Genomic DNA, 12,674 nt, shown 5'->3' on the forward strand with positions numbered 1-12,674 from the left:
TTTGTGGCACCAGTTTGTCGTTTCGGTTTAATGACGTATTTTAAAAAAGGAAAAATAAATCACAGACAAAAAAAAAAAGGCCATTTTTTGCCCATAATTTTGTGGGACCAGTTTGTCATTCCGGTTCCGATTTTCTTCAGCATGTTTATGCTATTTGTAAATGCCGACCGACTCGACGTGTGTTGGCTTCACCTAAATTGCTCCTCTTTGTTGTCAGGAGCAGAAGTGTCCCGTACCTTCGACCCAAAGCATATTTCTATATTCAAATAATAACTAAATGGAAGTATCCACATCCATTCATCGACTTCCGTGGCAGGGTTAATGATGAGGTTGGCGCGCATGTGTTAGCGTGACGTGTGTTCATTAAGGTCCAACTCGGGCGACTTCAGTCTCGCATTTTCCTCTGTGACAAAAAAAAAAAAAAAAACGCAACAATTTGCACTGCAAATCATGTTAAAAGTCAATTGTGAGGCAAAAATAATGAAGTCAATTTGATGGCTCTCAATGACTGCAGAAATCAAATTGATCAATTTGTTGTTTTTTCAGTATACGGGCAAGTACGAATTTACAATTGTGAAATTTAAATTTTATTCAAATCTGTTTGAATGTTTAAAGCATATAGTAAGAGGCAAAACTACCCAATGTATAAAAAGTGTTTTTCTAAGGTCTCGCTCTGTGGATTTACTTCCGTCGCACGTAGGCTGAAACATATCCGCCATGGTATAAGTCTGTTTACGGGGGGGGGGGGTTAGGGTTATGTGCAGATTCTTTTATCTGAAGGAGTTACGTGACTTCCTTTTAGGGCTGCCTGCCGGCGACGCCAGCACTTTATCTGCCAGTGTGTCAGTGTGTCGTTGAGCGTGTCATGTGTGTTATTCACACTGTGGGAACAGGTGGCTGTCAGATTACGGCCCGACGTGAGTCCCAGTCAATCCTCCGTGGTCAAGAAAAACTGACTTGCCGGGAGGCCGAGCGTCACAATACTTGCTCGGCGGCAAATTGACAAAGTAGACATTTCATTAGGTACACCAGTTTTACAGTTGAGTTCCTCGACCTTGCGTGAAGCAAACAAGCTGATTGCCAAGTTAGACTTATTAGACTGAGTCAAGCTGATGGAAAGATGAATAAAAGTGAGGTCGAAGAGCGACAGAGACAAGTTAACGAGAAAACGTCGCCGGATATTCACGTTGAAAGCTTTGATTCAGCTCGTGTAAAGGATGACACATTGGCTATCAAATGATTCTTTTTATGTCCGGGTGAGACTTTAGGCCTACGCTGCGCTCGGGGGCGAGGAACTTGAAAGACTTGAGTCAGTGCGGATCATGAAGGATGTGAAATTGATATGCTACGAGGGAAATCCGCCAGCTCTTTGTGACGCACTCTGCTAGTCATGGATTGGCGTTTTGTGGTGTCAGCGTGGCACGGTTCGACGTTTTTCTGTGAACTGTCGAGATTTCTGATTTTCAAAGTCGGCACTGCTTGGTCATCTGTGATTGTGTGTGTGTGATGCGAGATTCTTTTGCATTGTCATTCCAACGGCAAGTGAAGAGATTTGACATTCCCAACGTTTGCCTGTCGTCGCAGTGTCTTATGTAGAAACCCATTCAGCGACAGCTGTAGGCAGAGATTAGAGGACGACCTCCTCTAGCTCCCGAGCCTCTCGGCGGGGGGGAGTCTAGGTGTGTGTTTGTGTGTGTGTGTGTGTGTGTTCATTGACGACTACTTTCTGTATAAAATCTGCCGCACTAAGTCAATTTCTTCCGCGCTGCCTGTCACTTGTCTGCGAGGGACAATTTACAGGTGGCAAGTACTACATCACAGTACAGATGACACGGCTGCTTTGGCATCGATAGTATTGACGACAATATACTCTCACCTTAGTCTGACAGCAGGAGTGAAAGCGAGGATAGAGGGCGGCGGATGTTTATCTTCTGAAAAGTGAGGGCACAGCGAGATTTATGGCTGGCTGTTTGCAGCGGATGACTCATTGTTACAGAAACTGCAGTGTTGTAGGACGTTTAGATGTGAAACTGAGCAGTGTTGTGCATGATTTAACATGCCGAGTGACACATTTTTATTTGTTTAGACTTGAAGAAGCTTTCACAACATCTAATACACTGCGGAACAATTTGCAGACAAACAAAATGGTTGAGTTAGATTTTTATGCTGATTTAACTTAAAATTGCCCAGTTTTGCTTTCCTCCACAGCTGAACCAACAAAAAACCAAAATCATCCGACTAGCTGTGGTAAGCCTTTTACGATGAAGCTCCTTTTGAGCTAGACGGCAACTTTTTGTTATAATCACAACTGAGATGGTGAGAGGTGTGTGTGGCTACCAGTTGGTCAAGCTAGCGTAGTAGCAATTAAGCTAGCTTTTCTCTTAACTTGTAATCATACTGTTTTTAGGGTTGCACCCAAATCTTTGCACTCTCTCGCAATCTCTAATGTTCATGTAAAATTATAACTTTTTACAGAGCCAATTTATTCCGATGTTGCCGCCTTACTAATCTCTCCATGTTTTATGCACAGAAGTGAGAGTTTCTGAAGAATGTGAAGACGTGGTAATTTTAGATCACACATAACACAAGCCGTCTCCATTAGATCAGTCATCGCCGGGACTTTGTCAGCGGGTGAGATTGAGTCGACAAGATTCCACACACGAGCTAGTCCCGTGTGGAATCCTGTGACTTTGCTCCGACATGCCGAGCGTCCCTAAATGAGACCGCCTCATTTAGTCCGTGAAATCGATGAGACAATTCCAATGCAGTCCCATTGTAGTGTCCTGTCGCATTGTGTTGCCAAAACGGGGCGGGCAAGACGACAGGCAGACGACATCCCGCTTTCTTTTGCAAACAGACGGCGTCGGACTAAATTGAAACGTCTCTTTTTGTCCTCGCGTCATTTTCTTTTTCTTGCGTGCGCAACTGACGAAGGACAGCGATCCACTTGCTTTTTGTTCCGTATCGCCAAACGAGAGGCTTCTTGCCGATGATCAAAGCGTGATTACTGGCTCTTACTTGATATCCACGGAAAAAAATCCATCCCTTTATTCATCCATCCATCCAGCTAAGCCTTCGTCCATTGAGCCGAGAAATCGTCCTTGGATTCGTCCGTCCGTCTCTTGATCCAAGAAAGAACTTGCGCGTCCGTCTTCACGCCAAAGTGTCCGCATGCATAAAAAGACATGACAAGGTGCGGTGTGAAGATATTGTGAGAATGATGTAGTCCAGAGAAAACCATTTATAAGATGTATGTATCATGGTGCCTGAGACACCATGTCAGATATAGCTTCCAGGGAATGAGTGATGGATCCCGACCACTTCACCGGGACCATTTAAAGGTCATTATTCCACCATTATCATCCTTTGCAATGACTGCATAGCCCTCCTCTTGCCTGTCAGCAGACTCCCTGTAGTATGATGGCCTTGCGTGGGTGTGTATGATTATGGCAAAATGGGAACATTGAAAATACATTTGATATCCAAACAGTGTATATACATTCATGTATTTATATGTATGATGCCTTATTCAATCTCACTCCGTCGATGTACTCGTACAAAACTACCACGCGTACGAATCCCACTAGCCCGTCAATCCGAAATTCGCCCTCGCTATGTTATTTAGCGGCCCTCGTTTTTGGGATTGACTTAATAGAGTTGTATGTGCCTCGCAACTTTTCTTAGCCACTTCAACTGGGATAATTTTCCTTTTTCTGCATTGGGCCTTTGGTTCTGCCAATTGTTCAGTTAAACCGCTCCGTTATTCAAGCAGACGACATATTTGGGCAGTATGGCATCGGAAGGTTGCTTGACAATACGTTCCCCACCTTTGTTCTGTCATTTGAGTGTCAGACATTTTGCCTTGGATTGCAATCAAGTGCATCTCTACAGAAAATGGCTTTTTCCGGCTCCTCAAGGAGAAAATGCTGATGGATTTGTTGTTGGACTGCATGATGAGGTTAAATCGGGCTAGGTATATGCTCAACCTTCAACATTTAAGCGTATCCTTGATAGAAATATTGATTGGCATTTGACTGCATTCCCTTGCCTCAGCTAATCAATTAATTAGCAGAGTAGCGAGCCGATTTGTCGGAGCGCTCGTAGAATCTTGGGAACTGCGGAATTCCGTCCGTCGGTTCTGCATGAAATATTCATTTGGTGCATTTGAACACTTTTGGGATGTTTTTATTTGGTCACACAACTATTTTATCAACCTCTCAAGCTTCTGACGTAGGGTCAAACAATTCAATAAATCCTAAGTGACAAACATGCCCTTCACAGTAATACCTTATTAACCCCAAGCCAGAGACATTTTTGATCGGAAACTGACATATTAATAATGCTGAGGAGGACATTTTCATCTTTCAAAGATATTTTGGCGCCTTTCCCGGCAGACGTCTTGATCCACTCTAAGAGGATAAAAAGTCCGAGTTGTATATGTAAAGAAAAGCTACTCAGACACCCAAAACACGCGTCTGCGGTTTTAATCTCGGCTCATTAGCATACATCTTAGCATGTCAGTCAAAACTCCAAGATGGCAGTGCCCAGGCTGGAGCTTCTTCCCTATTTGTTAATATGAGCCGTCTGCCCTCTTTTATGAGCCGCTCCTTGCCGCTTGACATGACGTCCCGACATCAGCAGAAACTTCCTCCTTGTTTCGTGTGATCAAATGCAGCGACTCAGCCATAATCCTCAGCGGGACACACAAAGACCTGTCTCCCATCCTGATGAAAAAACTTTGTTGCATATTGAATCAAAATGATTTTTTCAATTGGCGGCTTTACCAAAAGGGTGTCTGTTCTCTGAGCCTTGTTCTCATAGTCATTTTATCCGATTCCCATGGTTAAATCTTGTTTGACTCATAACCGCCTCTTTGACGAATATTTTCTGTATTATCGCAACGAAGGCAGGGAAAAACAAAACAGGCCTTGAGAACAATTTCAGTCACCTATTTCTCGTACTCATTTGGTTTTTGCTCCCATGCGCTGATGAATCGAATCTGTTTTGATTTGTTTTCCCGTTCAGCATGCGAGTTGATGAACCAGGGGATCCTGGCGTTGGTCACCTCCACGGGCTGCGCCGCCGCCAGCGCCCTGCAGTCCTTGACGGATGCCATGCACATCCCGCACCTGTTCATCCAGAGGAACAGCGACGGCGTCCCGCGCACTGCCTGCCAGTTCAACCCCAGCCCGGACGACGAGAGCTACACTTTGGCCGCCCGGCCGCCCGTCCGCATCAGTGACGTCCTGCTTACGCTCGTCTCCGAGCTGTACTGGCAGAAGTTCATCGTTTTCTACGAGAGCGACTACGGTAAGATTCGGTTTGTCCATTTGAATTGGCCATACCCCAAAGCCATGTTTCTTCCGGCTATTTTGTATGGCTTGACTTTTGGAATGACATATTGCTGACGCCAATTGGGCCAGCGATGAATTGAATACAAACCACGACCCCTCAACCCTGCGCAAATGTTGACCATGAAACTTTACAATGTAACACTTACTCAGTGGAAACGAGACGTTTGTATAAATCATGTAAGACCGTGGCCTTTGAACATCCTTTGAGGAGATAGAATCCTCTTTTACTAGACTGAGAACCCACATCAGAGCCACCGCGGGAAAAAGCCACCTTTGTTCTGAGGCATATAGTGCTCGGCCGTGATACGGTGAGAGTGGATTTGATTGATATTTTATTCATGCTTGATATGGAAAGCGTCTCATTCACTTAAAGTACTTCAAAACTAGCTCTCGAGACTTGTTGCAGGGAGACAAAGGCCGTGGAGACTCCATCACTGACTGTAGTGCTTGTGAACCGTTTTGGAATGCCAACATTTTGTATGTATATACATCTTTCCTTTAAGGAGCCCAAAATAATGACAAATTAGCAATCATGTATGGAACTGTTGACATGACCAGTCGCAGTATTCTGCCAAGCCAACACTGCAGTCTGGTTCTGCTTGTCGTTGCCTCTGGCTTTTCCCCGTCACTTTTTGTCTCGCATACTCGGTTGGATTCTTGTCAGGTGATCGACTCGGCCATTATGCTTCGGGTCATTGTCCATCTCCACTGTGGAGGGCTCACGAATGGGTTCATTTGGCCCACTGAATCAGTGAATGATATTCCCGCTTCAGAAGTCATCCTGCCGCTTTTGTCGGCAGTCACATCATTGAATACAAGAGAACCGGTTCAATCTTGAGATGGCACAGGATACAATATCACCAAGAAGGTCATTCCAAAAACCGTATCAGCAATGAATCTGGCTAACAAGACGGTCGCCTAGTAAGTTAGTTCTTAAAGTTCCGAGCTTCGGCGCGCTACACTTTGTGCAGTCTCTTTCCCAGATGTATTTGGGAAACAAACCATCTGGCTTGTTGGGCGGCGCCGTTAAACAACAACAACAGGATAGCATCGGCGGCGGTTAGCAACAGCTAGACGAAGAGACAAATCAGAGCCTAATTGGATCATCTGTGGCACCATGAACGACAAGTGCGTCCCCATAGTGTCTTATGTATTTTCAAACGCGCTACATTGGAGTTTCCCCGCTCTCATTACGGCGGCTCTACGGACCCAACCTTTCGTTGGCAAAAAGGCTAATGGCCGCCCGTGAACTTTTTGATTGGCAAGCACGCGCACGGCGCCGACGCCGCTTTGCAAGTCATTGCGGGTTTGGAGGCGTACCATCACCGGCGCTAATGAGCTTCATCTTTTTATTGTTTCGGTGTACGGGAACCCACAGATGATGTGGCGTATAATGAATCCGGGCGATGGAAATACCTTCATTAAATCGCAAGCTAACCCTAGGCATAAAAAAGTGAAGGCGATCATAATGCTTTGTAGACTCCAAGTATTGATCGACAAACAAACTAGGCTCATTTAATTAGCTTTTTTCACATCAAATTGGGATCCTCGGCGGCGAGCAGGCAGCGTGGCCACAGAGCTCGCTGCCCTTGCAGTGCGATTACCGAGGCCAAACCGCAAGCGCCTGCGGGAAAATACGAATGGAGAGGAAAGGAGGTCAAGATCATGTTTTTTGTTGTTTCTCTTCAATTTACACAGAATGCGCAATCTCCTCGCGGGCAAGCGCTTGCTTGCCAGAAAGTAAGTCCAAGACGTGAAGATAACTTGGGTGAACATCGGAGAGCTCAGCCCGCACTCTGCAGACTATTTTTGTGGCTTGACTTCATTTCCACATGAGATTGGAGTCTGGGAAAACAAAAGAGACATTTGATGGACTTGGAAAGAAAGAAAAAAGTGGAAGTAATCCGTCACACCAAATATTTGAACTTTGATGTGAATAATTTATCAATCAATCAATTTAGCACAACCTGGAAGTTTTAACTGAGTGTAAACTCATTTCTTCAGGTGAAGCAAGCTTCAAATGGACCAAAATTAAATCATTTAATCGGCTGTCGCTTATCCAATTAATCCCCGTTTGATTGTTTGAACAAACTAATTTTTCAAATTTGTTCCGGGCCACCGATAATGTCGAATCCCGAGACAAACTGCAAACTAACTTCTAATAGGAATGATTCTCCCCTCCAGTGGATTCAGTCAGTCGTCTGCTATGATGCATTTTTCTCCAAAAGGTGTGAAAGTTGTGCGCTTATCAGTGAGCGCCAGAGCCCCCCCGTTGCGCACCAAGCGTCTCCATCTAGTGTGACTAAGTGCAAAAAGATGGGATCGATTATTTCAATTTAGTTTTTATCTGACGCTTGGAATTAACACGGCGACAAACAGACCACCCAAAGCACCTTCCTGGAGGATGCCGAATGACAAGCACCGCTTTTCGCTATTCATGAGCAAACACAATTTGTGTGACAGAGCGATGAATGCAAATGGAGAGCTGCGTGGAATTCAATAAACACAATTAAATATGTACTTTTATCCTACTTGTGAGCACAATAAGGATATTGTTTGGGCTTTGTTAGCATGTGTGTGGTCAGTTATGATCATAATTGTTTGAGGCTTTCAGTGGAGGGCCTTAGATGATGGGCTGTTTTATTAGTCCCCCGCCCGCCTGTGGGAGCAGAATGATGCTCAATGTAATGAATCTGTAAAGCTCATTCATTCCAATCTCCCGTAATATATCAGTTAGGAGGGGGAAAAAAAGGCTCATAAAGCACTTTCACCGCTTTGCCTCTAGTTCACTTTGTCATTGTAAATTTTCATACATAATTTGGTAATGTGGGAGTGGGAGAAAATCAGCTCTGCACGAACGCAGGCTAAATGGATCCCCCCCCCCCCCTCCTTAGCGCCTTCTTGCAAGGAAAGCACACAAAATTAAAGCAGAGGTGAATGTACCCTTCTTTTAATGACGACCCAAATTTGATTGCAACTCGTGTTAAATGGCGTCAGCTCACAAGCTTGACTCGTTCAGTGCCATTGACGTCTATTGACGTCAACTGGAATTCACCTTTCACCATCTACAGTCTGTACTATAACTATCGTCCATCTGTCTGTCTAATCTTTAATCAAGCAGTCTTCAGGTGAATTCCTCCAAACAGATGACTCCATTAAATTGTTGCTAAATTTGCTTCCCAGCTGGATGACTTGTAATCATTTTTTGGTAATTCCTCCAAAGTAATAAACTTGGCTGTCAGGTAGGACATTTTCAGGAAGCCTTTCAGCGTTTGATTTTTACCACTAATTAGCAAATGTTGGCACTCCAATTTGCTCAAATATGAGCTCATCTGACAAACTTCTGCCAAGAAATAAACAACCCTATCTAATTATATATTCTTGCATGTTTTTGTTTATCAAAAAGCGCCCGAGTCAGCACTATTGATTTGTTGAAGAACTGTCAAAAAATAACTTTCCAGAACCATCAAGAAAAATATCAGTCCGCTCATTTTCTCGAGTGCTTGTCCTAATAAGGGCAGTTGAGCTGGAGCCGAGGTGGAGTACACCCTGGAGTAGTAGCCAGCCCCTCACAATTTACACTCATATTCCGCTCCACGGATAATTTAAATCAGAAGTGACTGAAAATAAAACGTGTCCGATTACCCGCTTAAGGAAGGAGTTAGTGTTTTCCTTGCGATTAGGTGTTCTCCTTGCCTCTCCACTTGCTTTAGTGCTTAGTCATGTTAGCACAGTAGAGAATTAGGCGGGGATTAGACGTGATCTTGATTAAGCGGCGTCGAGGGTGGAGTTGCTCACTCTCGTCGAGCAGAGGCATTCATGCAAACTGCAATGGAAGTCCCCCGCAGCGCGCCTGAATGGCGGCGATGCTCGCAGCGGGTGACGTGTCGCGGAAAACAAAACAAGGCGCTCGACTCTGTCTCAATTAAGCCCTCAGTCGAGTGGTGAAGTCCATAACTCTGCCGACTAACGTTTTGTGACGCGACGGGAAGGTACGAGTGACCTTTTCCTCATTGGTGCAAAACGGTATGACTCGTCAGAGTTATTCTCACGTAAATAAGATTGCCACGGATCGTTAAGGAAACATAATAACGGCAATCGCTTGGGTGTGACTTTCATCCAAAATCCAAAAAGATGAGACGTAAATCGTTTTCTTTTTTTATTTTATTATTATTATTGTTGTATTGATTCATTACCTTTGTCAGTGAAGTTTGTTTTCTAAGAGGAACAAAATAGGCAAACAGCATTTGAAACTTTTTTGAAAAGCTTGAAAAAAAACATTTGTTCTCTTCTTTTTATTTTTTATTTACCAATTGGTAGATTCGGTTTATTGAATCTGCAGTGACACAAAAGATGTCTAATTCACTTCTTTCTGCAAATATTACATATTCACTTCTATAATATTTTAAAATATTCTTTAAGATGTATAAAATGTATGCAATGCATATTCATTAACCGGGGGGGAGAAAAAAAAGATGAATGTAACAATGAGTCTTTCTTTCTAGCAGAAAATTCTGCAGGCAAATGTGCAGCCATGCTCGTGCACTCCAGCTCAATTACTCTTGGGCTATACACAGGCTGGTTTACAAGCATATCAGATCGTCCACCTCTAGAAAAAAAAAAAAGTTTGCAGTGGCCTGGTGAAAACCCAAACCAAAATTCAAAATTGCGTTTTAAGACAAAAGTAGCGTTATTGCGCTAAGGGTGTCCATGTATGATCATTTAAACAGGCTCATCTCAGCGTCGAGTAAACACGAGCTTATAGCGTGGCCACGTCTCCGGCTTTTCCGCTCGGATTGCGACGCAGCTTGACAGCTCGGTAAAAACCTCTGAGCCCTTTCATCGCGATATGCCGCTTGCGCCGTTGCTCTCCGAGAGGGGAGCCCCCGCCAGCGCTTCGGCTCCAGTCAGAAAAACGCCGAGAAACATGTTAAGGAGGCTTCACGCTCTTCTCGCCGCTGCACACTGATAAAAAAAAAAGAAATCTCAGCGTAAAAAAAGCCAAATCTGCCTTTTAAAGCCAAAGATGAGAGAGTTGGGTGTTAGACAGCGCATCACCTGCCGTGCTCTTGGCTCGACTGGATTACGACGATATTCACTTCACCGGTTCAGTTAAGATGCCTAGATCGGCAAAGTTGCTTCCAAGGGAGAAAGAAAAAAAAGGGCAGTCCTCTGAGGACTTGATCTGCAAGTGTTTTATGAGAAAATAGAACAGTTTGCTTTGCTAGCCGTTTAATCTCCTGACCCAGGACCAGCATGCTCGACAGCTCAGATTGACCTGCCTTGAATGTTGCACAAGCCCCACCTCTGGATGGGGAATAATTTCATGCCTGACTGCAATTTGTCAATCACAGGACAGGCATAGAGACATCAATTCAGACCTGGAATCGATCCCTCACTCTGGCTGTTGGAAAACAAAATACAAGATTATTTGGTGGTTTTTTTTTTTTTACAGTGAGGTCACATGTTCAGAGAGAGAGAGATACTTTATTGATCCCGGGAGGAAATTCATTTATCTATCCAGATCAATTATTAATCCAGATTTAGATTTAGAATCAACCATCTGAAGACAATCTGAGTCATAAAAAGTCCAAAGTAGAATACTGACATCCACAACATTGCTGTCCGTTTGATCTATTCACGCTCACGTCCGTCCACATGTGGGCTGGAAAACGTCCACATGAGTAAATTAGCTCTGCTTTGCTTTTGAATGTATAAAGAGAGCCTTGAAACGTTGCAGCTGGGTCACCAGATGTCACAAACACACATCAATCGAAACGCAAGCAGTATTTCTTGGAAACTTGATTTTAAAAAAAAAATGGACTCCACAATTTTTGCTTGCCTTCATGGCCTATTTACACACTAACTACCACGTTTATGGAGACTGAAATACTGTAAACTAAATACGTGCACTCATAAAAGCAGTCCCTCCCTGCTTTTGTGCTTGGGGGAGGTAATAACACTGAAGGAGCACTTGTAAAATATCCCCATTGAGGAAAACAATGTCGGCCGAGCGCTAATCCGTCATGTCGCATTTAACGTGACGCTGTGCCAGCGTTCCAGCATTTTGACTTTGAACTGAAAACGGGAACCTCGTTGTGCTTATCACTTTGCATTCCCTTGATAAATCGTTTTGCCACCAAAATCTATTAATTTACGTCACCTTGTCAGGGCCAGACGGAATTGCGTATCGATTACAGATCATATTTGTACTCTGTCAAAAAAAGTTAATGTCTGTTCAATTTAAAGTAGCGCCGTCAAGTGTGGCCACTTCAATTTCGAGAGCTCGGCACTGCTTCCGTGTTGACAAATGATTTAATTTTGTGTTTTCTTCCGCACATTGAACCATTTTATCCAGCAACGGCCGTTATTATTAACGCCGCCTCGAATATCATTTGCAGTACAGCAAAAGGAAGCGTCGCCGCCTATCTACAAAGACACTGCGCTTTGTTGGAGTTTGGCCTCCGGTGCAGGCAGCGTGGCGGCAATGACGCACCATTATGTCGCTTCGGCACCGGGTCAAAAAAGTCATTTGAAGATCATTTGCGTACCTCGTCCTGAGCGGCTAAACATCAACTCAATTAGCGCTGGCGCACTCCCGCTGTTTAATGATGTTATTGATTTTTCGGTGATCATATTTGTGTGGGCATATTTGTGTGCCTGTTGAATGCTGCCGTCACTAAAACGCTACGAGGCAGGACTTGGCACAGCTTCTGGAATTCCAATGCATGCATAAATATAAAAAAATAAATATATATGTATAATATATGTCATTATATAATGGATATTAAGTGTGTCTTAATTATTTTTTAGAGCATGGCGTGAACCCTTGATTAAGATCCGTATAACCCGTATTAAATCGTCAATAACGTGTCTCTTTTAGCCCATAAATGCTCCTAACAGATCGCATCATATTTCTTCTCAACAAGTTTTCGTAGCAAGGGTTGTAAAGAATGTAATGAAGCCCAGTTTAATTGAACAAAAATCAATTATTAATGCAGTATACTCCTTGGAGGACTTGATGATCACTGCAAGCATCTGAAGTCTCATCTGCCGCTAATTGGAGGAAACACAAAGACAAGGACACTTGTTGTATGCTGTCACACTTTGGTTTTGAGAGTGAAATAAGTGAAAGTGCCCGGGATTCTTTGAGCCACTCCTCAAAATACGCTCGAGTGTGCAAACATGTCCATTGGCGTGATTCATTATGCACAGCTTACATTTCATTTTAATTTTGTTTGCTTTAAAGCTTCATCTTCTGATGTTTGAAGAGGCACAGTGAACTATAATTAAAAAAAAAAAAAAAATGCGATCAAAGAG

The 12,674-nt window shown here is 43.7% G+C and overlaps 1 protein-coding gene across 1 annotated transcript in view; it reads left to right on the forward strand.

The window, feature by feature from the left end:
* Window positions 1-12,674, forward strand: part of LOC119134446 (glutamate receptor ionotropic, delta-1-like) — a 132,235-nt gene that overhangs the window by 73,522 nt on the left and 46,039 nt on the right. The window contains exon 3 of the mRNA XM_037271120.1: window positions 5,026-5,310. Within this exon, the coding sequence (XP_037127015.1) occupies window positions 5,026-5,310 (285 nt within the window). The remainder of the gene's footprint in view (window positions 1-5,025; window positions 5,311-12,674) is intronic.

The sequence above is a fragment of the Syngnathus acus genome, chromosome 15 (genome assembly GCF_901709675.1).
Source record: "Syngnathus acus chromosome 15, fSynAcu1.2, whole genome shotgun sequence".
Taxonomy (NCBI): Eukaryota; Metazoa; Chordata; class Actinopteri; order Syngnathiformes; family Syngnathidae; genus Syngnathus; species Syngnathus acus.